Genomic DNA, 26,558 nt, shown 5'->3' with positions numbered 1-26,558 from the left:
ATCTATATACCTCCCTGTGTGTAACTATCTGTATACCTCCCTGTGTGTAACTATCTATATACCTCCCTGTGTGTAACTATCTATATACCTCCCTGTGTGTAACTATCTATATACCTCCCTGTATATAACTATCTATATACCTCCCTATGTGTAACTATCTGTATACCTCCCTGTATATAACTATCTGTATACCTCCCCGTGTGTAACTATCTATATACCTCCCTGTGTGTAACTATATCTATATACCTCCCTGTGTGTAACTATCTATATACCTCCCAGTGTGTAACTATCTGTATACCTCCCTGTGTGTAACTATCTATATACCTCCCTGTGTGTAACTATATCTGTATACCTCCCTGTGTGTAACTATCTATATACCTCCCTGTATATAACTATCTGTATACCTCCCTGTGTGTAACTATCTGTATACCTCCCTGTATATAACTATCTGTATACCTCCCTGTGTGTAACTATCTGTATACCTCCCTGTGTGTAACTATCTGTATACCTCCCTGTGTGTAACTATATCTGTATACCTCCCTGTGTGTAACTATCTATATACCTCCCTGTGTGTAACTATATCTGTATACCTCCCTGTGTGTAACTATATCTATATACCTCCCTGTGTGTAACTATCTATATACCTCCCAGTGTGTAACTATCTGTATACCTCCCTGTGTGTAACTATCTATATACCTCCCTGTGTGTAACTATATCTGTATACCTCCCTGTGTGTAACTATCTATATACCTCCCTGTATACTGTATAACTATCTGTATACCTCCCTGTGTGTAACTATCTGTATACCTCCCTGTGTGTAACTATCTATATACCTCCCTGTATATAACTATCTGTATACCTCCCTGTGTGTAACTATCTATATACCTCCCTGTATATAACTATCTGTATACCTCCCTGTGTGTAACTATCTATATACCTCCCTGTGTGTAACTATATCTGTATACCTCCCTGTGTGTAACTATATCTGTATACCTCCCTGTGTGTAACTATCTATATACCTCCCTGTGTGTAACTATCTATATACCTCCCAGTGTGTAACTATCTGTATACCTCCCAGTGTGTAACTATCTGTATACCTCCCTGTGTGTAACTATCTATATACCTCCCTGTGTGTAACTATATCTGTATACCTCCCTGTGTGTAACTATCTATATACCTCCCTGTATATAACTATCTGTATACCTCCCTGTGTGTAACTATCTATATACCTCCCTGTATATAACTATCTGTATACCTCCCTGTGTGTAACTATATCTGTATACCTCCCTGTGTGTAACTATATCTGTATACCTCCCCGTGTGTAACTATCTGTATACCTCCCTGTATATAACTATCTATATACCTCCCTGTGTGTAACTATCTGTATACCTCCCTGTATATAACTATCTGTATACCTCCCTGTGTGTAACTATCTATATACCTCCCTGTATATAACTATCTGTATACCTCCCTGTGTGTAACTATCTATATACCTCCCTGTGTGTAACTATATCTGTATACCTCCCTGTGTGTAACTATATCTGTATACCTCCCCGCGTGTAACTATATCTGTATACCTCCCCGCGTGTAACTATATCTGTATACCTCCCTGTGTGTAACTATATCTGTATACCTCCCTGTGTGTAACTATCTATATACCTCCCTGTGTGTAACTAGATCTATATACCTCCCTGTGTGTAACTATCTGTATACCTCCCTGTGTGTAACTATCTGTATACCTCCCTGTGTGTAACTATATCTGTATACCTCCCTGTGTGTAACTATCTGTATACCTCCCTGTGTGTAACTATCTGTATACCTCCCTGTGTGTAACTATATCTGTATACCTCCCTGTGTGTAACTATCTGTATACCTCCCTGTGTGTAACTATCTATATACCTCCCTGTGTGTAACTATCTATATACCTCCCTGTGTGTAACTATCTGTATACCTCCCTGTGTGTAACTATCTATATACCTCCCTGTGTGTAACTATCTGTATACCTCCCCGTGTGTAACTATATCTGTATACCTCCCTGTGTGTAACTATCTATATACCTCCCTGTGTGTAACTATATCTGTATACCTCCCTGTATATAACTATCTGTATACCGCCCTGTATATAACTATCTATATACCTCCCTGTGTGTAACTATATCTATATACCTCCCTGTGTGTAACTATCTATATACCTCCCTGTATATAACTATCTGTATACCTCCCTGTGTGTAACTATCTATATACCTCCCTGTATGTAACTATCTATATACCTCCCTGTGTGTAACTATATCTGTATACCTCCCTGTGTGTAACTATCTATATACCTCCCTGTATATAACTATCTGTATACCTCCCTGTGTGTAACTATCTATATACCTCCCTGTGTGTAACTATATCTGTATACCTCCCTGTGTGTAACTATATCTGTATACCTCCCAGTGTGTAACTATATCTGTATACCTCCCTGTGTGTAACTATATCTGTATACCTCCCTGTGTGTAACTATATCTGTATACCTCCCCGCGTGTAACTATATCTATATACCTCCCTGTGTGTAACTATATCTGTATACCTCCCTGTGTGTAACGATATCTGTTTACCTCCCTGTGTGTAACTATCTGTATACCTCCCTGTGTGTAACTATATCTGTATACCTCCCTGTGTGTAACTATCTGTATACCTCCCTGTGTGTAACTATATCTGTATACCTCCCTGTGTGTAACTATCTATATACCTCCCTGTGTGTAACTATATCTGTATACCTCCCTGTGTGTAACTATATCTGTATACCTCCCTGTGTGTAACTATATCTGTATACCTCCCTGTGTGTAACTATATCTGTATACCTCCCTGTGTGTAACTATATCTGTATACCTCCCTGTGTGTAACTATATCTGTATACCTCCCTGTGTGTAACTATATCTGTATACCTCCCCGCGTGTAACTATATCTGTATACCTCCCTGTGTCTAACTATATCTGTATACCTCCCCGCGTGTAACTATATCTGTATACCTCCCTGTGTGTAACTATATCTGTATACCTCCCCGCGTGTAACTATATCTGTATACCTCCCTGTGTCTAACTATATCTGTATACCTCCCCGCGTGTAACTATATCTGTATACCTCCCCGCGTGTAACTATATCTGTATACCTCCCTGTGTGTAACTATATCTGTATACCTCCCCGCGTGTAACTATATCTATATACCTCCCTGTGTGTAACTATATCTGTATACCTCCCTGTGTGTAACTATATCTGTATACCTCCCTGTGTGTAACTATATCTGTATACCTCCCTGTGTGTAACTATATCTATATACCTCCCTGTGTGTAACTATCTATATACCTCCCCGTGTGTAACTATCTGTATACCTCCCCGTGTGTAACTATCTGTATACCTCCCCGCGTGTAACTATCTGTATACCTCCCTGTGGGTAACTATCTGTATACCTCCCCGTGGGTAACTATCTGTATACCTCCCCGTGGGTAACTATCTGTATACCTCCCCGTGGGTAACTATCTATATACCTCCCTGTGTGTATCTATATACCTCCCCGTGTGTATCTATATACCTCCCCGTGTGTATCTATCTGTATACCTCCCCGTGGGTAACTATCTATATACCTCCCTGTGTGTATCTATATACCTCCCCGTGTGTATCTATCTGTATACCTCCCTGTGGGTAACTATCTATATACTTCCCTGTATATAACTATCTGTATACCTCCCCGTGTGTATCTGTATACCTCCCTGTATATAACTATCTGTATACCTCCCTGTGTGTAACTATATCTGTATACCTCCCCGTGTGTAACTATCTGTATACCTCCCCGTGTGTAACTATCTATATACCTCCCCGTGTGTAACTATCTATATACCTCCCTGTGGGTAACTATCTACAGTATATACCTCCCTGTGTGTATCTATATACCTCCCTGTGTGTATCTATATACCTCCCTGTGTGTAACTATATACCTCCCTGTATGTAACTATCTGTATACCTCCCCGTGTGTATCTATATACCTCCCTGTGTGTAACTATATACCTCCCCGTGTGTAACTATCTGTATACCTCCCCGTGTGTATCTATATACCTCCCTGTGGGTAACTATATACCTCCCCGTGTGTAACTATCTGTATACCTCCCCGTGTGTAACTATCTATATACCTCCCCGTGTGTAACTATCTATATACCTCCCTGTGTGTAACTATCTGTATACCTCCCTGTGTGTAACTATCTGTATACCTCCCTGTGTGCAACTATCTATATACCTCCCTGTGTGTATCTATATACCTCCCTGTGGGTAACTACCTATATACCTCCCTGTGTGTAACTATCTATATACCTCCCTGTGGGTAACTATCTGTATACCTCCCAGTGTGTAACTATCTGTATACCTCCCAGTGTGTAACTATCTGTATACCTCCCAGTGTGTAACTATCTGTATACCTCCCCGTGGGTAACTATCTGTATACCTCCCCTTGGGTAACTATATCTGTATACCTCCCCGCGTGTAACTATATCTGTATACCTCCCCGCGTGTAACTATATCTGTATACCTCCCCGCGTGTAACTATATCTGTATACCTCCCCGCGTGTAACTATATCTGTATACCTCCCCGCGTGTAACTATATCTGTATACCTCCCCGCGTGTAACTATATCTGTATACCTCCCCGCGTGTAACTATATCTGTATACCTCCCCGCGTGTAACTATATCTGTATACCTCCCCGCGTGTAACTATATCTGTATACCTCCCCGCGTGTAACTATATCTGTATACCTCCCCGCGTGTAACTATATCTGTAGACCTCCCCGCGTGTAACTATATCTGTATACCTCCCCGCGTGTAACTATATCTGTAGACCTCCCCGCGTGTAACTATATCTGTATACCTCCCCGCGTGTAACTATATCTGTATACCTCCCCGCGTGTAACTATATCTGTAGACCTCCCCGCGTGTAACTATATCTGTAGACCTCCCTGCGTGTAACTATATCTGTAGACCTCCCGGCGGGTAACTATATCTGTATACCTCCCCGCGTGTAACTATATCTGTAGACCTCCCCGCGTGTAACTATATCTGTAGACCTCCCCGCGTGTAACTATATCTGTAGACCTCCCCGCGTGTAACTATATCTGTAGACCTCCCCGTGTGTAACACACATACACATAATATATGTTATGACCACGAGATCACTAATGTGAAATAATGTTACCCTATCACGTTAAAGCCACATGTAGGAAAGTGCAGAATGACCAAATAACGGAGTAAACACGCCGAGAGACATCGTATGATCATAAGAAAATCTGCAATAACATATCACGCAGGAAAGGAACATGTCACACAGCACGGAATAGTGAGCACGGAATAGTGAGCACGGAATAGTGAGCGAGGAATAGTGAGCGAGGAATAGTGAGCACGGAATAGCAATACTAAGTGCTGAATATTAACAGTCTGATATGAATACTTAGTGGTAAATGTCATCAGTGAAATATATAAATATTTGTGAAGAAATCTGGCAGCTTTTTTTGGATGAACCAGATCCGCAGAGGATCTATAAAAGAAAAGTGTGTGCTCCATGATGGGACCAATTTCTCTTTTCTATATACTGTATACATATATACAGTAATTGAACTTTTATGAAACATGTTTAAACTTTTTTGTATGATATATATCCTCCCCCCTCCTTCCCCCCTCCTTCCTTCCCCTCACAGTACGTCTCTCGTCCCCTGACCCCACGCCCTCTTTATTTCTCCTACGCCCTCTTTCCCCCCTCCCTCACATGTCTCTGCGGGAGTCCCCCTTTCCATGCCCCCTGCTGGGCTTTCTTTTCTCCCTTGGCTCGGTTCTTCTCTTTCCTTCCTATTGGTTTGTAGACCGTCTCCTGAGCTGTGTGGTTCCAACCAGTGTGGAGAAGTCCAGGGCACCTGCCGTCCGGGCCGTCCTGCTGCTCCTGGGGCCTCCAGTCTTTCTGCTGCTGCTCCTCCTCTCTCTGCCCCTTGGAATTCTGGGATTCCTGCTCTGGGCCCCCCTGCACAGAGCTCGCCGCTCCTTCTGCTACCAGCGAGGCCAGAGGTCAGAAGTCCCGCCAGAGAAGGGACTTGAAGGTGACCACTCCTTCCTCTTCATTAGCGCTAATCTCTGCCTGCTGCCCGAGGGCCTGGCACGCTTCAGTAACCTCTCACACACGCAATACCGCACGACCCGCATCTCCCAGCTCCTGAGCGGCCATCTGGGCCTAGCACCTGCCCAGAGTATAGGCACAGCCCAGTGTGGGACTACAGACCCTGTGTGCATCCAGGATCTGGCTGCGAGTCCTGAGGACATCCTAACTGTGTTGGAGCCTGCAAGGCAGGAGGATAAGGTCCCCAGGGAAGAGGGGGGTTTCCCTGGGGAGGTCTCCCTGGTGTTTCCCCCGGACGCTGATTTCCTGTGCCTGCAGGAAGTGTTTGACGGTCGTGCATCTCGCATCCTACGCCTCTCTCTTGCTTCTTCCTTTCCCCACATCCTGTATGATGTTGGTCCCTCTGGGCCCCTCGGCTGCGGGTTCAAGTTCTTCAACAGTGGCTTGTTCCTTGCCAGCCGGCACCCACCTCTCGCTGCAAAGTACCACTACTATTCCAACGCACGCGGGGAGGATGCTCTCGCTGCCAAGGGCCTGCTCTGTGTCAAGGTAAGAAGGAAGGGGCTTCTCCAGAGCCTGACACGGCGAGGTGGGGAGAGGGAGATTCTCCAGAGCCTGACATGGCGAGGTGGGGAGAGGGAGATTCTCCAGAGCCTGACACAGCGAGGTGGAGAGAGGGAGATTCTCCAGAGCCTGACATAGCGAGGTGGGGAGAGGGAGATTCTCCAGAGCCTGACACAGCGAGGTGGAGAGAGGGAGATTCTCCAGAGACTGACACAGCGAGGTGGGGAGAGGGAGATTCTCCAGAGACTGACACAGCGAGGTGGGGAGAGGGAGATTCTCCAGAACTGACACAGCGAGGTGGGGAGAGGGAGATTCTCCAGAGCCTGACACAGCGAGGTGGGGAGTGGGGAGAGGGAGATTCTCCAGAGCCTGACACAGCGAGGTGGGGAGAGGGAGATTCTCCAGAGACTGACACAGCGAGGTGGGGAAAGGGAGATTCTCCAGAGCCTGACACAGCGAGGTGGGGAGAGGGAGATTCTCCAGAACCTGACACAGCGAGGTGGGGAGAGGGAGATTCTCCAGAGACTGACACAGCGAGGTGGGGAGAGGGAGATTCTCCAGAGCCTGACACAGCGAGGTGGGGAGAGGGAGATTCTCCAGAACCTGACACAGCGAGGTGGGGAGAGGGAGATTCTCCAGAGACTGACACAGCGAGGTGGGGAGAGGGAGATTCTCCAGAGACTGACACAGCGAGGTGGGGAGAGGGAGATTCTCCAGAACCTGACACAGCGAGGTGGGGAGAGGGAGATTCTCCAGAACCTGACACAGCGAGGTGGGGAGAGGGAGATTCTCCAGAGACTGACACAGCGAGGTGGGGAGAGGGAGATTCTCCAGAGCCTGACACAGCGAGGTGGGGAGAGGGAGATTCTCCAGAGCCTGACACAGCGAGGTGGGGAGTGGGGAGTGGGGAGAGGGAGATTCTCCAGAGACTGACACAGCGAGGTGGGGAGAGGGAGATTCTCCAGAGACTGACACAGCGAGGTGGGGAGAGGGAGATTCTCCAGAGACTGACACAGCGAGGTGGGGAGAGGGAGATTCTCCAGAGCCTGACACAGCGAGGTGGGGAGAGGGAGATTCTCCAGAGACTGACACAGCGAGGTGGGGAGAGGGAGATTCTCCAGAGCCTGACACAGCGAGGTGGGGAGATTCTCCAGAGACTGACACAGCGAGGTGGGGAGATTCTCCAGAGACTGACACAGCGAGGTGGGGAGATTCTCCAGAACCTGACACAGCGAGGTGGGGAGAGGGAGATTCTCCAGAACCTGACACAGCGAGGTGGGGAGAGGGAGATTCTCCAGAGCCTGACACAGCGAGGTGGGGAGATTCTCCAGAGACTGACACAGCGAGGTGGGGAGATTCTCCAGAACCCGACACAGCGAGGTGGGGAGAGGGAGATTCTCCAGAGCCTGACACAGCGAGGTGGGGAGATTCTCCAGAGACTGACACAGCGAGGTGGGGAGAGGGAGATTCTCCAGAGACTGACACAGCGAGGTGGGGAGTGGGGAGAGGGAGATCCTCCAGAGCCTGACACAGCGAGGTGGGGAGTGGGGAGAGGGAGATCCTCCAGAGCCTGACACAGCGTGGTGGGGAGTGGGGAGAGGGAGATTCTCCAGAGACTGACACAGCGAGGTGGTGAGAGGGAGATTTTCCAGAGCCTGACACAGCAAGGTGGGGAGAGGGGAGAGGGAGATTCTCCAGAGACTGACACAGCGAGGTGGGGAGAGGGAGATTCTCCAGAGCCTGACACAGCGAGGTGGGGAGAGGGAGATTCTCCAGAGACTGACACAGCGAGATGGGGAGAGGGAGATTCTCCAGAACCTGACACAGCGAGGTGGGGAGAGGGGAGAGGGAGATTCTCCAGAGACTGACACAGTGAGGTGGGGAGATGGAGATTCTCCAGAGACTGACACAGCGAGGTGGGGAGAGGGAGATTCTCCAGAGACTGACACAGCGAGGTGGGGAGAGGGAGATTCTCCAGAGACTGACACAGCGAGGTGGGGAGCGGGAGATTCTCCAGAGACTGACACAGCGAGGTGGGGAGAGGGAGATTCTCCAGAGACTGACACAGCGAGGTGGGGAGAGGGAGATTCTCCAGAGCCTGACACAGCGAGGTGGGGAGTGGGGAGAGGGAGATTCTCCAGAGCCTGACACAGCGAGGTGGGGAGAGGGAGATTCTCCAGAGACTGACACAGCGAGGTGGGGAGGGGGAGATTCTCCAGAGACTGACACAGCGAGGTGGGGAGGGGGAAATTCTCCAGAGCCTGACACAGCGAGGTGGGGAGAGGGAGATTCTCCAGAGACTGACACAGCGAGGTGGGGAGAGGGAGATTCTCCAGAGACTGACACAGCGAGGTGGGGAGAGGGAGATTCTCCAGAGCCTGACACAGCGAGGTGGGGAGAGGGAGATTCTCCAGAGACTGACACAGCGAGGTGGGGAGAGGGAGATTCTCCAGAGCCTGACACAGCGAGGTGGGGAGATTCTCCAGAGACTGACACAGCGAGGTGGGGAGATTCTCCAGAGACTGACACAGCGAGGTGGGGAGATTCTCCAGAACCTGACACAGCGAGGTGGGGAGAGGGAGATTCTCCAGAACCTTACACAGCGAGGTGGGGAGAGGGAGATTCTCCAGAGCCTGACACAGCGAGGTGGGGAGATTCTCCAGAGACTGACACAGCGAGGTGGGGAGATTCTCCAGAACCCGACACAGCGAGGTGGGGAGAGGGAGATTCTCCTTAGCCTGACACAGCGAGGTGGGGAGATTCTCCAGAGACTGACACAGCGAGGTGGGGAGATTCTCCAGAGCCTGACACAGCGAGGTGGAAAGAGGGAGATTCTCCAGAGACTGACACAGCGAGGTGGGGAGTGGGGAGAGGGAGATCCTCCAGAGCCTGACACAGCGTGGTGGGGAGTGGGGAGAGGGAGATTCTCCAGAGACTGACACAGCGAGGTGGTGAGAGGGAGATTTTCCAGAGCCTGACACAGCAAGGTGAGGAGAGGGGAGAGGGAGATTCTCCAGAGACTGACACAGCGAGGTGGGGGGAGGGAGATTCTCCAGAGCCTGACACAGCGAGGTGGGGAGAGGGAGATTCTCCAGAGACTGACACAGCGAGGTGGGGAGAGGGAGATTCTCCAGAGACTGACACAGCGAGATGGGGAGAGGGAGATTCTCCAGAACCTGACACAGCGAGGTGGGGAGAGGGGAGAGGGAGATTCTCCAGAGACTGACACAGTGAGGTGGGGCGATGGAGATTCTCCAGAGACTGACACAGCGAGGTGGGGAGAGGGAGATTCTCCAGAGACTGACACAGCGAGGTGGGGAGAGGGAGATTCTCCAGAGACTGACACAGCGAGGTGGGGAGAGGGAGATTCTCCAGAGACTGACACAGCGAGGTGGGGAGAGGGAGATTCTCCAGAGACTGACACAGCGAGGTGGGGAGAGGGAGATTCTCCAGAGACTGACACAGCGAGGTGGGGAGAGGGAGATTCTCCAGAGACTGACACAGCGAGGTGGGGAGAGGGAGATTCTCCAGAGCCTGACACAGCGAGGTGGGGAGAGGGAGATTCTCCAGAGCCTGACACAGCGAGGTGGGGAGTGGGGAGAGGGAGATTCTCCAGAGCCTGACACAGCGAGGTGGGGAGAGGGAGATTCTCCAGAGCCTGACACAGCGAGGTGGGGAGAGGGAGATTCTCCAGAGACTGACACAGCGAGGTGGGGAGGGGGAAATTCTCCAGAGCCTGACACAGCGAGGTGGGGAGAGGGAGATTCTCCAGAGCCTGACACAGCGAGGTGGGGAGATTCTCCAGAGCCTGACACAGCGAGGTGGGGAGATTCTCCAGAGACTGACACAGCGAGGTGGGGAGATTCTCCAGAACCTGACACAGCGAGGTGGGGAGAGGGAGATTCTCCAGAACCTGACACAGCGAGGTGGGGAGAGGGAGATTCTCCAGAGCCTGACACAGCGAGGTGGGGAGATTCTCCAGAGACTGACACAGCGAGGTGGGGAGATTCTCCAGAACCCGACACAGCGAGGTGGGGAGAGGGAGATTCTCCAGAGCCTGACACAGCGAGGTGGGGAGATTCTCCAGAGACTGACACAGCGAGGTGGGGAGATTCTCCAGAGCCTGACACAGCGAGGTGGGGAGAGGGAGATTCTCCAGAGACTGACACAGCGAGGTGGGGAGTGGGGAGAGGGAGATCCTCCAGAGCCTGACACAGCGTGGTGGGGAGTGGGGAGAGGGAGATTCTCCAGAGACTGACACAGCGAGGTGGTGAGAGGGGAGAGGGAGATTCTCCAGAGACTGACACAGCGAGGTGGGGAGAGGGAGATTCTCCAGAGCCTGACACAGCGAGGTGGGGAGAGGGAGATTCTCCAGAGACTGACACAGCGAGATGGGGAGAGGGAGATTCTCCAGAACCTGACACAGCGAGGTGGGGAGAGGGTAGAGGGAGATTCTCCAGAGACTGACACAGTGAGGTGGGGAGATGGAGATTCTCCAGAGACTGACACAGCGAGGTGGGGAGAGGGAGATTCTCCAGAGACTGACACAGCGAGGTGGGGAGAGGGAGATTCTCCAGAGACTGACACAGCGAGGTGGGGAGAGGGAGATTCTCCAGAGACTGACACAGCGAGGTGGGGAGAGGGAGATTCTCCAGAGACTGACACAGCGAGGTGGGGAGAGGGAGATTCTCCAGAGCCTGACACAGCGAGGTGGGGAGTGGGGAGAGGGAGATTCTCCAGAGCCTGACACAGCGAGGTGGGGAGTGGGGAGAGGGAGATTCTCCAGAGCCTGACACAGCGAGGTGGGGAGAGGGAGATTCTCCAGAGCCTGACACAGCGAGGTGGGGAGAGGGAGATTCTCCAGAGACTGACACAGCGAGGTGGGGAGGGGGAAATTCTCCAGAGCCTGACACAGCGAGGTGGGGAGAGGGAGATTCTCCAGAGACTGACACAGCGAGGTGGGGAGAGGGAGATTCTCCAGAGACTGACACAGCGAGGTGGGGAGAGGGAGATTCTCCAGAGCCTGACACAGCGAGGTGGGGAGAGGGAGATTCTCCAGAGACTGACACAGCGAGGTGGGGAGAGGGAGATTCTCCAGAGCCTGACACAGCGAGGTGGGGAGATTCTCCAGAACCTGACACAGCGAGGTGGGGAGAGGGAGATTCTCCAGAACCTGACACAGCGAGGTGGGGAGAGGGAGATTCTCCAGAGCCTGACACAGAGAGGTGGGGAGATTCTCCAGAGACTGACACAGCGAGGTGGGGAGATTCTCCAGAACCCGACACAGCGAGGTGGGGAGAGGGAGATTCTCCAGAGCCTGACACAGCGAGGTGGGGAGATTCTCCAGAGACTGACACAGCGAGGTGGGGGGAGGGAGATTCTCCAGAGCCTGACACAGCGAGGTGGGGAGATGGAGATTCTCCAGAGACTGACACAGCGAGGTGGGGAGAGGGAGATTCTCCAGAGACTGACACAGCGAGATGGGGAGAGGGAGATTCTCCAGAGACTGACACAGCGAGGTGGGGAGAGGGAGATTCTCCAGAGACTGACACAGCGAGGTGGGGAGATTCTCCAGAGACTGACACAGCGAGGTGGGGAGAGGGAGATTCTCCAGAGACTGACACAGCGAGGTGGGGAGTGGGGAGAGGGAGATCCTCCAGAGCCTGACACAGCGTGGTGGGGAGTGGGGAGAGGGAGATTCTCCAGAGACTGACACAGCGAGGTGGTGAGAGGGAGATTTTCCAGAGCCTGACACAGCAAGGTGGGGAGAGGGGAGAGGGAGATTCTCCAGAGACTGACACAGCGAGGTGGGGGGAGGGAGATTCTCCAGAGCCTGACACAGCGAGGTGGGGAGAGGGAGATTCTCCAGAGACTGACACAGCGAGGTGGGGAGAGGGAGATTCTCCAGAGACTGACACAGCGAGATGGGGAGAGGGAGATTCTCCAGAACCTGACACAGCGAGGTGGGGAGAGGGGAGAGGGAGATTCTCCAGAGACTGACACAGTGAGGTGGGGAGATGGAGATTCTCCAGAGACTGACACAGCGAGATGGGGAGAGGGAGATTCTCCAGAGACTGACACAGCGAGGTGGGGAGAGGGAGATTCTCCAGAGACTGACACAGCGAGGTGGGGAGAGGGAGATTCTCCAGAGACTGACACAGCGAGGTGGGGAGAGGGAGATTCTCCAGAGACTGACACAGCGAGGTGGGGAGAGGGAGATTCTCCAGAGCCTGACACAGCGAGGTGGGGAGATTCTCCAGAGACTGACACAGCGAGGTGGGGAGATTCTCCAGAACCCGACACAGCGAGGTGGGGAGAGGGAGATTCTCCAGAGCCTGACACAGCGAGGTGGGGAGATTCTCCAGAGACTGACACAGCGAGGTGGGGAGATTCTCCAGAGCCTGACACAGCGAGGTGGGGAGAGGGAGATTCTCCAGAGACTGACACAGCGAGGTGGGGAGTGGGGAGAGGGAGATCCTCCAGAGCCTGACACAGCGTGGTGGGGAGTGGGGAGAGGGAGATTCTCCAGAGACTGACACAGCGAGGTGGTGAGAGGGAGATTTTCCAGAGCCTGACACAGCAAGGTGGGGAGAGGGGAGAGGGAGATTCTCCAGAGACTGACACAGCGAGGTGGGGGGAGGGAGATTCTCCAGAGCCTGACACAGCGAGGTGGGGAGAGGGAGATTCTCCAGAGACTGACACAGCGAGGTGGGGAGAGGGAGATTCTCCAGAGACTGACACAGCGAGATGGGGAGAGGGAGATTCTCCAGAACCTGACACAGCGAGGTGGGGAGAGGGGAGAGGGAGATTCTCCAGAGACTGACACAGTGAGGTGGGGAGATGGAGATTCTCCAGAGACTGACACAGCGAGGTGGGGAGAGGGAGATTCTCCAGAGACTGACACAGCGAGATGGGGAGAGGGAGATTCTCCAGAGACTGACACAGCGAGGTGGGGAGTGGGGAGAGGGAGATTCTCCAGAGACTGACACAGCGAGGTGGGGAGAGGGAGATTCTCCAGAGACTGACACAGCGAGGTGGGGAGAGGGAGATTCTCCAGAGACTGACACAGCGAGGTGGGGAGAGGGAGATTCTCCAGAGCCTGACACAGCGAGGTGGGGAGATTCTCCAGAGACTGACACAGCGAGGTGGGGAGATTCTCCAGAACCCGACACAGCGAGGTGGGGAGAGGGAGATTCTCCAGAGCCTGACACAGCGAGGTGGGGAGATTCTCCAAAGACTGACACAGTGAGGTGGGGAGATTCTCCAGAGCCTGACACAGCGAGGTGGGGAGAGGGAGATTCTCCAGAGACTGACACAGCGAGGTGGGGAGTGGGGAGAGGGAGATCCTCCAGAGCCTGACACAGCGTGGTGGGGAGTGGGGAGAGGGAGATTCTCCAGAGACTGACACAGCGAGGTGGTGAGAGGGAGATTTTCCAGAGCCTGACACAGCAAGGTGGGGAGAGGGGAGAGGGAGATTCTCCAGAGACTGACACAGCGAGGTGGGGAGAGGGAGATTCTCCAGAGCCTGACACAGCGAGGTGGGGAGAGGGAGATTCTCCAGAGACTGACACAGCGAGATGGGGAGAGGGAGATTCTCCAGAACCTGACACAGCGAGGTGGGGAGAGGGGAGAGGGAGATTCTCCAGAGACTGACACAGTGAGGTGGGGAGATGGAGATTCTCCAGAGACTGACACAGCGAGGTGGGGAGAGGGAGATTCTCCAGAGCCTGACACAGCGAGGTGGGGAGAGGGAGATTCTCCAGAGACTGACACAGCGAGGTGGGGAGCGGGAGATTCTCCAGAGACTGACACAGCGAGGTGGGGAGAGGGAGATTCTCCAGAGACTGACACAGCGAGGTGGGGAGAGGGAGATTCTCCAGAGCCTGACACAGCGAGGTGGGGAGTGGGGAGAGGGAGATTCTCCAGAGCCTGACACAGCGAGGTGGGGAGTGGGGAGAGGGAGATTCTCCAGAGCCTGACACAGCGAGGTGGGGAGTGGGGAGAGGGAGATTCTCCAGAGCCTGACACAGCAAGGTGGGGAGAGGGAGATTCTCCAGAGACTGACACAGCGAGGTGGGGAGGGGGAGATTCTCCAGAGACTGACACAGCGAGGTGGGGAGGGGGAAATTCTCCAGAGCCTGACACAGCGAGGTGGGGAGAGGGAGATTCTCCAGAGACTGACACAGCGAGGTGGGGAGAGGGAGATTCTCCAGAGACTGACACAGCGAGGTGGGGAGAGGGAGATTCTCCAGAGCCTGACACAGCGAGGTGGGGAGAGGGAGATTCTCCAGAGACTGACACAGCGAGATGGGGAGAGGGAGATTCTCCAGAACCTGACACAGCGAGGTGGGGAGAGGGGAGAGGGAGATTCTCCAGAGACTGACACAGTGAGGTGGGGAGATGGAGATTCTCCAGAGACTGACACAGCGAGGTGGGGAGAGGGAGATTCTCCAGAGACTGACACAGCGAGGTGGGGAGAGGGAGATTCTCCAGAGACTGACACAGCGAGGTGGGGAGCGGGAGATTCTCCAGAGACTGACACAGCGAGGTGGGGAGAGGGAGATTCTCCAGAGACTGACACAGCGAGGTGGGGAGAGGGAGATTCTCCAGAGCCTGACACAGCGAGGTGGGGAGTGGGGAGAGGGAGATTCTCCAGAGCCTGACACAGCGAGGTGGGGAGTGGGGAGAGGGAGATTCTCCAGAGCCTGACACAGCGAGGTGGGGAGTGGGGAGAGGGAGATTCTCCAGAGCCTGACACAGCAAGGTGGGGAGAGGGAGATTCTCCAGAGATTGACACAGCGAGGTGGGGAGGGGGAGATTCTCCAGAGACTGACACAGCGAGGTGGGGAGGGGGAAATTCTCCAGAGCCTGACACAGCGAGGTGGGGAGAGGGAGATTCTCCAGAGACTGACACAGCGAGGTGGGGAGAGGGAGATTCTCCAGAGACTGACACAGCGAGGTGGGGAGAGGGAGATTCTCCAGAGCCTGACACAGCGAGGTGGGGAGAGGGAGATTCTCCAGAGACTGACACAGCGAGGTGGGGAGAGGGAGATTCTCCAGAGCCTGACACAGCGAGGTGGGGAGTGGGGAGAGGGAGATTCTCCAGAGCCTGACACAGCGAGGTGGGGAGAGGGAGATTCTCCAGAGCCTGACACAGCGAGGTGGGGAGAGGGAGATTCTCCAGAGACTGACACAGCGAGGTGGGGAGGGGGAAATTCTCCAGAGCCTGACACAGCGAGGTGGGGAGAGGGAGATTCTCCAGAGCCTGACACAGCGAGGTGGGGAGATTCTCCAGAGACTGACACAGCGAGGTGGGGAGATTCTCCAGAGACTGACACAGCGAGGTGGGGAGATTCTCCAGAACCTGACACAGCGAGGTGGGGAGAGGGAGATTCTCCAGAACCTGACACAGCGAGGTGGGGAGAGGGAGATTCTCCAGAGCCTGACACAGCGAGGTGGGGAGATTCTCCAGAGACTGACACAGCGAGGTGGGGAGATTCTCCAGAACCCGACACAGCGAGGTGGGGAGAGGGAGATTCTCCAGAGCCTGACACAGCGAGGTGGGGAGATTCTCCAGAGACTGACACAGCGAGGTGGGGAGATTCTCCAGAGCCTGACACAGCGAGGTGGGGAGAGGGAGATTCTCCAGAGACTGACACAGCGGAGTGGGGAGAGGGAGATCCTCCAGAGCCTGACACAGCGTGGTGGGGAGTGGGGAGAGGGAGATTCTCCAGAGACTGACACAGCGAGGTGGTGAGAGGGAGATTTTCCAGAGCCTGACACAGCAAGGTGGGGAGAGGGGAGAGGGAGATTCTCCAGAGACTGACACAGCGAGATGGGGAGAGGGAGATTCTCCAGAACCTGACACAGCGAGGTGGGGAGAGGGGAGAGGGAGATTCTCCAGAGACTGACACAGTGAGGTGGGGAGATGGAGATTCTCCAGAGACTGACACAGCGAGGTGGGGAGAGGGAGATTCTCCAGAGACTGACACAGCGAGGTGGGGAGAGGGAGATTCTCCAGAGACTGACACAGCGAGGTGGGGAGAGGGAGATTCTCCAGAGACTGACACAGCGAGGTGGGGAGAGGGAGATTCTCCAGAGACTGACACAGCGAGGTGGGGAGTGGGGAGAGGGAGATCCTCCAGAGCCTGACACAGCGTGGTGGGGAGTGGGGAGAGGGAGATTCTCCAGAGACTGACACAGCGAGGTGGTGAGAGGGAGATTTTCCAGAGCCTGACACAGCGAGGTGGGGGGAGGGAGATTCTCCAGAGCCTGACACAGCGAGGTGGGGAGAGGGAGATTCTCCAGAGACTGACACAGCGAGGTGGGGAGAGGGAGATTCTCCAGAGACTGACACAGCGAGGTGGGGAGAGGGAGATTCTCCAGAGCCTGACACAGCGAGGTGGGGAGTGGGGAGAGGGAGATTCTCCAGAGCCTGACACAGCGAGGTGGGGAGTGGGGAGAGGGAGATTCTCCAGAGCCTGACACAGCGAGGTGGGGAGAGGGAGATTCTCCAGAGCCTGACACAGCGAGGTGGGGAGAGGGAGATTCTCCAGAGACTGACACAGCGAGGTGGGGAGGGGGAAATTCTCCAGAGCCTGACACAGCGAGGTGGGGAGAGGGAGATTCTCCAGAGCCTGACACAGCGAGGTGGGGAGATTCTCCAGAGACTGACACAGCGAGGTGGGGAGATTCTCCAGAGACTGACACAGCGAGGTGGGGAGATTCTCCAGAACCTGACACAGCGAGGTGGGGAGAGGGAGATTCTCCAGAACCTGACACAGCGAGGTGGGGAGAGGGAGATTCTCCAGAGCCTGACACAGCGAGGTGGGGAGATTCTCCAGAGACTGACACAGCGAGGTGGGGAGATTCTCCAGAACCCGACACAGCGAGGTGGGGAGAGGGAGATTCTCCAGAGCCTGACACAGCGAGGTGGGGAGATTCTCCAGAGACTGACACAGCGAGGTGGGGAGATTCTCCAGAGCCTGACACAGCGAGGTGGGGAGAGGGAGATTCTCCAGAGACTGACACAGCGAGGTGGGGAGTGGGGAGAGGGAGATCCTCCAGAGCCTGACACAGCGTGGTGGGGAGTGGGGAGAGGGAGATTCTCCAGAGACTGACACAGCAAGGTGGGGAGAGGGGAGAGGGAGATTCTCCAGAGACTGACACAGCGAGGTGGGGAGAGGGAGATTCTCCAGAGACTGACACAGCGAGATGGGGAGAGGGAGATTCTCCAGAACCTGACACAGCGAGGTGGGGAGAGGGAGATTCTCCAGAGACTGACACAGTGAGGTGGGGAGATGGAGATTCTCCAGAGACTGACACAGCGAGGTGGGGAGAGGGAGATTCTCCAGAGACTGACACAGCGAGGTGGGGAGAGGGAGATTCTCCAGAGACTGACACAGCGAGGTGGGGAGAGGGAGATTCTCCAGAGACTGACACAGCGAGGTGGGGAGAGGGAGATTCTCCAGAGACTGACACAGCGAGGTGGGGAGAGGGAGATTCTCCAGAGCCTGACACAGCGAGGTGGGGAGTGGGGAGAGGGAGATTCTCCAGAGCCTGACACAGCGAGGTGGGGAGTGGGGAGAGGGAGATTCTCCAGAGCCTGACACAGCGAGGTGGGGAGAGGGAGATTCTCCAGAGCCTGACACAGCGAGGTGGGGAGAGGGAGATTCTCCAGAGACTGACACAGCGAGGTGGGGAGGGGGAAATTCTCCAGAGCCTGACACAGCGAGGTGGGGAGAGGGAGATTCTCCAGAGACTGACACAGCGAGGTGGGGAGAGGGAGATTCTCCAGAGACTGACACAGCGAGGTGGGGAGAGGGAGATTCTCCAGAGCCTGACACAGCGAGGTGGGGAGATGGAGATTCTCCAGAGACTGACACAGCGAGGTGGGGAGATTCTCCAGAACCTGACACAGCGAGGTGGGGAGAGGGAGATTCTCCAGAACCTGACACAGCGAGGTGGGGAGAGGGAGATTCTCCAGAGCCTGACACAGCGAGGTGGGGAGATTCTCCAGAGACTGACACAGCGAGGTGGGGAGATTCTCCAGAACCCGACACAGCGAGGTGGGGAGAGGGAGATTCTCCAGAGCCTGACACAGCGAGGTGGGGAGATTCTCCAGAGACTGACACAGCGAGGTGGGGAGATTCTCCAGAGCCTGACACAGCGAGGTGGGGAGAGGGAGATTCTCCAGAGACTGACACAGCGAGGTGGGGAGTGGGGAGAGGGAGATCCTCCAGAGCCTGACACAGCGTGGTGGGGAGTGGGGAGAGGGAGATTCTCCAGAGACTGACACAGCGAGGTGGTGAGAGGGAGATTTTCCAGAGCCTGACACAGCAAGGTGGGGAGAGGGGAGAGGGAGATTCTCCAGAGACTGACACAGCGAGGTGGGGAGAGGGAGATTCTCCAGAGCCTGACACAGCGAGGTGGGGAGAGGGAGATTCTCCAGAGACTGACACAGCGAGATGGGGAGAGGGAGATTCTCCAGAACCTGACACAGCGAGGTGGGGAGAGGGGAGAGGGAGATTCTCCAGAGACTGACACAGTGAGGTGGGGAGATGGAGATTCTCCAGAGACTGACACAGCGAGGTGGGGAGAGGGAGATTCTCCAGAGACTGACACAGCGAGGTGGGGAGAGGGAGATTCTCCAGAGACTGACACAGCGAGGTGGGGAGAGGGAGATTCTCCAGAGACTGACACAGCGAGGTGGGGAGAGGGAGATTCTCCAGAGCCTGACACAGCGAGGTGGGGAGTGGGGAGAGGGAGATTCTCCAGAGCCTGACACAGCGAGGTGGGGAGTGGGGAGAGGGAGATTCTCCAGAGCCTGACACAGCGAGGTGGGGAGAGGGAGATTCTCCAGAGCCTGACACAGCGAGGTGGGGAGAGGGAGATTCTCCAGAGACTGACACAGCGAGGTGGGGAGGGGGAAATTCTCCAGAGCCTGACACAGCGAGGTGGGGAGAGGGAGATTCTCCAGAGACTGACACAGCGAGGTGGGGAGAGGGAGATTCTCCAGAGACTGACACAGCGAGGTGGGGAGAGGGAGATTCTCCAGAGCCTGACACAGCGAGGTGGGGAGAGGGAGATTCTCCAGAGACTGACACAGCGAGGTGGGGAGAGGGAGATTCTCCAGAGCCTGACACAGCGAGGTGGGGAGATTCTCCAGAGACTGACACAGCGAGGTGGGGAGAGGGAGATTCTCCAGAACCTGACACAGCGAGGTGGGGAGAGGAAGATTCTCCAGAGCCTGACACAGCGAGGTGGGGAGATTCTCCAGAGACTGACACAGCGAGGTGGGGAGATTCTCCAGAACCCGACACAGCGAGGTGGGGAGAGGGAGATTCTCCAGAGCCTGACACAGCGAGGTGGGGAGATTCTCCAGAGACTGACACAGCGAGGTGGGGAGATTCTCCAGAGCCTGACACAGCGAGGTGGGGAGAGGGAGATTCTCCAGAGACTGACACAGCGAGGTGGGGAGTGGGGAGAGGGAGATCCTCCAGAGCCTGACACAGCTTGGTGGGGAGTGGGGAGAGGGAGATTCTCCAGAGACTGACACAGCGAGGTGGTGAGAGGGAGATTTTCCAGAGCCTGACACAGCAAGGTGGGGAGAGGGGAGAGGGAGATTCTCCAGAGACTGACACAGCGAGGTGGGGGGAGGGAGATTCTCCAGAGCCTGACACAGCGAGGTGGGGAGAGGGAGATTCTCCAGAGACTGACACAGCGAGGTGGGGAGAGGGAGATTCTCCAGAGACTGACACAGCGAGATGGGGAGAGGGAGATTCTCCAGAACCTGACACAGCGAGGTGGGGAGAGGGGAGAGGGAGATTCTCCAGAGACTGACACAGTGAGGTGGGGAGATGGAGATTCTCCAGAGACTGACACAGCGAGGTGGGGAGAGGGAGATTCTCCAGAGACTGACACAGCGAGATGGGGAGAGGGAGATTCTCCAGAGACTGACACAGCGAGGTGGGGAGAGGGAGATTCTCCAGAGACTGACACAGCGAGGTGGGGAGAGGGAGATTCTCCAGAGACTGACACAGCGAGGTGGGGAGAGGGAGATTCTCCAGAGACTGACACAGCGAGGTGGGGAGAGGGAGATTCTCCAGAGCCTGACACAGCGAGGTGGGGAGTGGGGAGAGGGAGATTCTCCAGAGCCTGACACAGCGAGGTGGGGAGTGGGGAGAGGGAGATTCTCCAGAGCCTGACACAGCGAGGTGGGGAGAGGGAGATTCTCCAGAGCCTGACACAGCGAGGTGGGGAGAGGGAGATTCTCCAGAGACTGACACAGCGAGGTGGGGAGGGGGAAATTCTCCAGAGCCTGACACAGCGAGGTGGGGAGAGGGAGATTCTCCAGAGACTGACACAGCGAGGTGGGGAGTGGGAGATTCTCCAGAGCCTGACACAGCGAGGTGGGGGGAGGGAGATTCTCCAGAGCCTGACACAGCGAGGTGGGGAGAGGGAGATTCTCCAGAGACTGACACAGCGAGGTGGGGAGAGGGAGATTCTCCAGAGCCTGACACAGCGAGGTGGGGAGGGGGAGATTCTCCAGAGCCTGACACAGCGAGGTGGGGAGAGGGAGATTCTCCAGAGACTGACACAGCGAGGTGGGGAGAGGGAGATTCTCCAGAACCTGACACAGCGAGGTGGGGAGAGGGAGATTCTCCAGAGCCTGACACAGCGAGGTGGGGAGAGGGAGATTCTCCAGAGCCTGACACAGCGAGGTGGGGAGAGGGAGATTCTACAGAGCCTGACACAGCGAGGTGGGGAGTGGGGAGAGGGAGATTCTCCAGAGCCTGACACAGCGAGGTGGGGAGTGGGGAGAGGGAGATTCTCCAGAGCCTGACACAGCGAGATGGGGAGAGGGACATTCTCCAGAGACTGACACAGCGAGGTGGGGAGTGGGGAGAGGGAGATTCTCCAGAGCCTGACACAGCGAGGTGGGGAGTGGGGAGAGGGAGATTCTCCAGAGCCTGACACAGCGAGGTGGGGAGAGGGACATTCTCCAGAGACTGACACAGCGAGGTGGGGAGTGGGGAGAGGGAGATTCTCCAGAGCCTGACACAGCGAGGTGGGGAGTGGGAGATTCTCCAGAGCCTGACACAGCGAGGTGGGGAGTGGGGAGAGGGAGATTCTCCAGAGCCTGACACAGCGAGGTGGGGAGAGGGAGATTCTCCAGAGCCTGACACAGCGAGGTGGGGAGAGGGAGATTCTCCAGAGCCTGACACAGCGAGGTGGGGAGAGGGAGATTCTCCAGAGCCTGACACAGCGAGGTGGGGAGAGGGAGATTCTCCAGAGCCTGACACAGCGAGGTGGGGAGAGGGAGATTCTCCAGAGCCTGACACAGCGAGGTGGGGAGAGGGAGATTCTCCAGAGCCTGACACAGCGAGGTGGGGAGAGGGAGATTCTCCAGAGCCTGACACAGTGAGGTGGGGAGAGGGAGATTCTCCAGAGCCTGACACAGCGAGGTGGGGAGAGGGAGATTCTCCAGAGCCTGACACAGCGAGGTGGGGAGAGGGAGATTCTCCAGAGCCTGACACAGTGAGGTAGGGAGAGGGAGATTCTCCAGAGCCTGACACAGCGAGGTGGGGAGAGGGAGATTCTCCAGAAACTGACACTGCGAGGTGGGGAGAGGGAGATTCTCCAGAGACTGACACAGCGAGGTGGGGAGATTCTCCAGAGACTGACACAGCGAGGTGGGGAGAGGGAGATTCTCCAGAGACTGACACAGCGAGGTGGGGAGAGGGAGATTCTCCAGAGACTGACACAGCGAGGTGGGGATAGGGAGATTCGCCAGAGACTGACACAGCGAGGTGGGGATAGGGAGATTCTCCAGAGACTGACACAGCGAGGTGGGGAGAGGGAGATTCTCCAGAGCCTGACACAGCGAGGTGGGGAGAGGGAGATTCTCAAGAGACTGACACAGCGAGGTGGGGAGAGGGAGATTTTCCAGAGCCTGACACAGCAAGGTGGGGAGAGGGGAGAGGGAGATTCTCCAGAGACTGACACAGCGAGGTGGGGGGAGGGAAATTCTCCAGAGCCTGACACAGCGAGGTGGGGAGAGGGAGATTCTCCAGAGACTGACACAGCGAGGTGGGGAGAGGGAGATTCTCCAGAGACTGACACAGCGAGGTGGGGAGAGGGAGATTCTCCAGAGCCTGACACAGCGAGGTGGGGAGAGGGAGATTCTCCAGAGACTGACACAGCGAGGTGGGGAGAGGGAGATTCTCCAGAACCTGACACAGCGAGGTGGGGAGAGGGGAGAGGGAGATTCTCCAGAGACTGACACAGCGAGGTGGGGAGATGGAGATTCTCCAGAGACTGACACAGCGAGGTGGGGAGAGGGAGATTCTCCAGAGACTGACACAGCGAGATGGGGAGAGGGAGATTCTCCAGAACCTGACACAGCGAGGTGGGGAGAGGGGAGAGGGAGATTCTCCAGAGACTGACACAGCGAGGTGGGGAGATGGAGATTCTCCAGAGACTGACACAGCGAGGTGGGGAGAGGGAGATTCTCCAGAGACTGACACAGCGAGGTGGGGAGAGGGAGATTCTCCAGAGCCTGACACAGCGAGGTGGGGAGTGGGGAGAGGGAGATTCTCCAGAGCCTGACACAGCGAGGTGGGGAGAGGTAGATTCTCCAGAGCCTGACACAGCGAGGTGGGGAGAGGGAGATTCTCCAGAGACTGACACAGCGAGGTGGGGAGGGGGAAATTCTCCAGAGCCTGACACAGCGAGGTGGGGAGAGGTAGATTCTCCAGAGACTGACACAGCGAGGTGGGGAGAGGGAGATTCTCCAGAGCCTGACACAGCGAGGTGGGGAGAGGGAAATTCTCCAGAGACTGACACAGCGAGGTGGGGAGTGGGAGATTCTCCAGAGCCTGACACAGCGAGGTGGGGAGAGGGAGATTCTCCAGAGACTGACACAGCGAGGTGGGGAGAGGGAGATTCTCCAGAGCCTGACACAGCGAGGTGGGGAGGGGGAGATTCTCCAGAGCCTGACACAGCGAGGTGGGGAGAGGGAGATTCTCCAGAGCCTGACACAGCGAGGTGGGGAGAGGGAGATTCTACAGAGCCTGACACAGCGAGGTGGGGAGTGGGGAGAGGGAGATTCTCCAGAGCCTGACACAGCGAGGTGGGGAGTGGGGAGAGTGAGATTCTCCAGAGCCTGACACAGCGAGATGGGGAGAGGGACATTCTCCAGAGACTGACACAGCGAGGTGGGGAGTGGGGAGAGGGAGTTTCTCCAGAGCCTGACACAGCGAGGTGGGGAGTGGGGAGAGGGAGATTCTCCAGAGCCTGACACAGCGAGATGGGGAGAGGGACATTCTCCAGAGACTGACACAGCGAGGTGGGGAGTGGGGAGAGGGAGATTCTCCAGAGCCTGACACAGCGAGGTGGGGAGTGGGAGATTCTCCAGAGCCTGACACAGCGAGGTGGGGAGTGGGGAGAGGCAGATTCTCCAGAGCCTGACAAAGCGAGGTGGGGAGAGGGAGATTCTCCAGAGCCTGACACAGCGAGGTGGGGAGAGGGAGATTCTCCAGAGACTGACACAGCGAGGTGGGGAGAGGGAGATTCTCCAGAGCCTGACACAGCGAGGTGGGGAGAGGGAGATTCTCCAGAGCCTGACACAGCGAGGTGGGGAGAGGGAGATTCTCCAGAGACTGGCACAGCGAGGTGGGGAGAGGGAGATTCTCCAGAGACTGACACAGCGAGGTGGGGAGAGGGAGATTCTCCAGAGCCTGACACAGCGAGGTGGGGAGAGGGAGATTCTCCAGAGACTGACACAGTGAGGTGGGGAGTGGGGTGAGGGAGATTCTCCAGAGCCTGACACAGCGAGATGGGGAGTGGGGAGAGGGAGATTCTCCAGAGCCTGACACAGCGAGGTGGGGAGAGGGAGATTCTCCAGAGCCTGACACAGCGAGGTGGGGAGAGGGAGCTTCTCCAGAGACTGACACAGCGAGGTGGGGAGAGGGATATTCTCCAGAGCCTGACACAGCGAGGTGGGGAGAGGGAGATTCTCCAGAGCCTGACACAGCGAGGTGGGGAGAGGGAGATTCTCCAGAGCCTGACACAGTGAGGTGGGGAGAGGGAGATTCTCCAGAGCCTGACACAGCGAGGTGGGGAGAGGGAGATTCTCCAGAAACTGACACTGCGAGGTGGGGAGAGGGAGATTCTCCAGAGCCTGACACAGCGAGGTGGGGAGAGGGGAGAGGGAGATTCTCCAGAGCCTGACACAGCGAGGTGGGGAGAGGGAGATTCTCCAGAGACTGACACACAGCGAGGTGGGGAGTGGGGAGAGGGAGATTCTCCAGAGCCTGACACAGCGAGGTGGGGAGAGGGAGATTCTCCAGAGCCTGACACAGCTTGGTGGGGAGAGGGAGATTCTCCAGAGCCTGACACAGTGAGGTGGGGAGAGGGAGATTCTCCAGAGACTGACACAGCGAGGTGGGGAGTGGGGAGAGGGAGATTCTCCAGAGCCTGACACAGCGAGGTGGGGAGAGGGAGATTCTCCAGAGACTGACACAGCGAGGTGGGGAGAGGGAGATTCTCCAGAGCCTGACACAGCGAGGTGGGGAGTGGGGAGAGGGAGATTCTCCAGAGCCTGACACAGCGAGGTGGGGAGAGGGAGATTCTCCAGAGACTGACACAGCGAGGTGGGGAGAGGGAGATTCTCCAGAGCCTGACACAGCGAGGTGGGGAGAGGGAAATTCTCCAGAGACTGACACAGCGAGGTGGGGAGTGGGGAGAGGGAGATTCTCCAGAGCCTGACACAGCGAGGTGGGGAGAGGGAGATTCTCCAGAGACTGACACAGCGAGGTGGGGAGAGGGAGCTTCTCCAGAGACTGACACAGCGTGGTGGGGAGAGGGAGATTCTCCAGAGCCTGACACAGCGAGGTGGGGAGAGGGAGATTCTCCAGAGACTGACACAGCGAGGTGGGGAGAGGGAGATTCTCCAGAGACTGACACAGCGAGATGGGGAGAGGGAGATTCTCCAGAGACTGACACAGCGAGGTGGGGACAGGGAGATTCTCCAGAGACTGACACAGCGAGGTGGGGAGTGGGGAGAGGGAGATTCTCCAGAGCCTGACACAGCGAGGTGGGGAGAGGGAGATTCTCCAGAGCCTGACACAGCGTGGTGGGGAGAGGGAGATTCTCCAAGAGCCTGACACAGCGAGGTGGGGAGAGGGAGATTCTCCAGAGACTGACACAGCGAGGTGGGGAGAGGGAGATTCTCCAGAGACTGACACAGCGAGGTGGGGAGAGGGAGATTCTCCAGAGACTGACACAGCGAGGTGGGGAGTGGGGAGAGGGAGATTCTCCAGAGCCTGACACAGCGAGGTGGGGAGAGGGAGATTCTCCAGAGCCTGACACAGCGAGGTGGGGAGAGGGAGATTCTCCAGAGCCTGACACAGCGAGGTGGGGAGAGGGAGATTCTCCAGAGACTGACACAGCGAGGTTGGGAGAGGGAGATTCTCCAGAGACTGACACAGCGAGGTGGGGAGAGGGAGATTCTCCAGAGACTGACACAGCGAGGTGGGGAGTGGGGAGAGGGAGATTCTCCAGAGCCTGACACAGCGAGGTGGGGAGAGGGAGATTCTCCAGAGCCTGACACAGCGAGGTGGGGAGAGGGAGATTCTCCAGAGCCTGACACAGCGAGGTGGGGAGAGGGAGATTCTCCAGAGCCTGACACAGCTTGGTGGGGAGAGGGATATTCTCCAGAGACTGACACAGCGAGATGGGGAGTGGGAGATTCTCCAGAGCCTGACACAGCGAGGTGGGGAGAGGGAGATTCTCCAGAGCCTGACACAGCGAGGTGGGGAGAGGGAGATTCTCCAGAACCTGACACAGCGAGGTGGGGAGAG

At 55.8% G+C, this 26,558-nt stretch overlaps 1 protein-coding gene across 6 annotated transcripts in view; it reads left to right on the top strand.

Annotated features, from left to right (window-relative positions):
• Positions 1-4,865: 4,865 nt before the first annotated feature.
• Positions 4,866-26,558, top strand: part of LOC142485095 (sphingomyelin phosphodiesterase 5-like) — a 137,953-nt gene continuing 116,260 nt past the window's right edge. For 3 of the 6 annotated variants that reach the window (XR_012798359.1, XM_075584304.1, XM_075584305.1), the window contains exon 1: positions 4,866-6,678. Coding sequence is in view for 4 of the 6 variants with exons in the window: in XM_075584304.1 (XP_075440419.1) it covers positions 5,788-6,678 (891 nt within the window). In the remaining 2 variants the exon portion in view is untranslated. The remainder of the gene's footprint in view (positions 6,679-26,558) is intronic. The other 3 variants (XR_012798360.1, XM_075584302.1, XM_075584303.1) reach the window with 3 other exon arrangements.

Source organism: Ascaphus truei, unplaced genomic scaffold (genome assembly GCF_040206685.1).
Source record: "Ascaphus truei isolate aAscTru1 unplaced genomic scaffold, aAscTru1.hap1 HAP1_SCAFFOLD_536, whole genome shotgun sequence".
Taxonomy (NCBI): Eukaryota; Metazoa; Chordata; class Amphibia; order Anura; family Ascaphidae; genus Ascaphus; species Ascaphus truei.
Note: the sequence above shows the minus strand (reverse complement) of the source record. Positions and strands in the feature narration are given on the sequence as shown.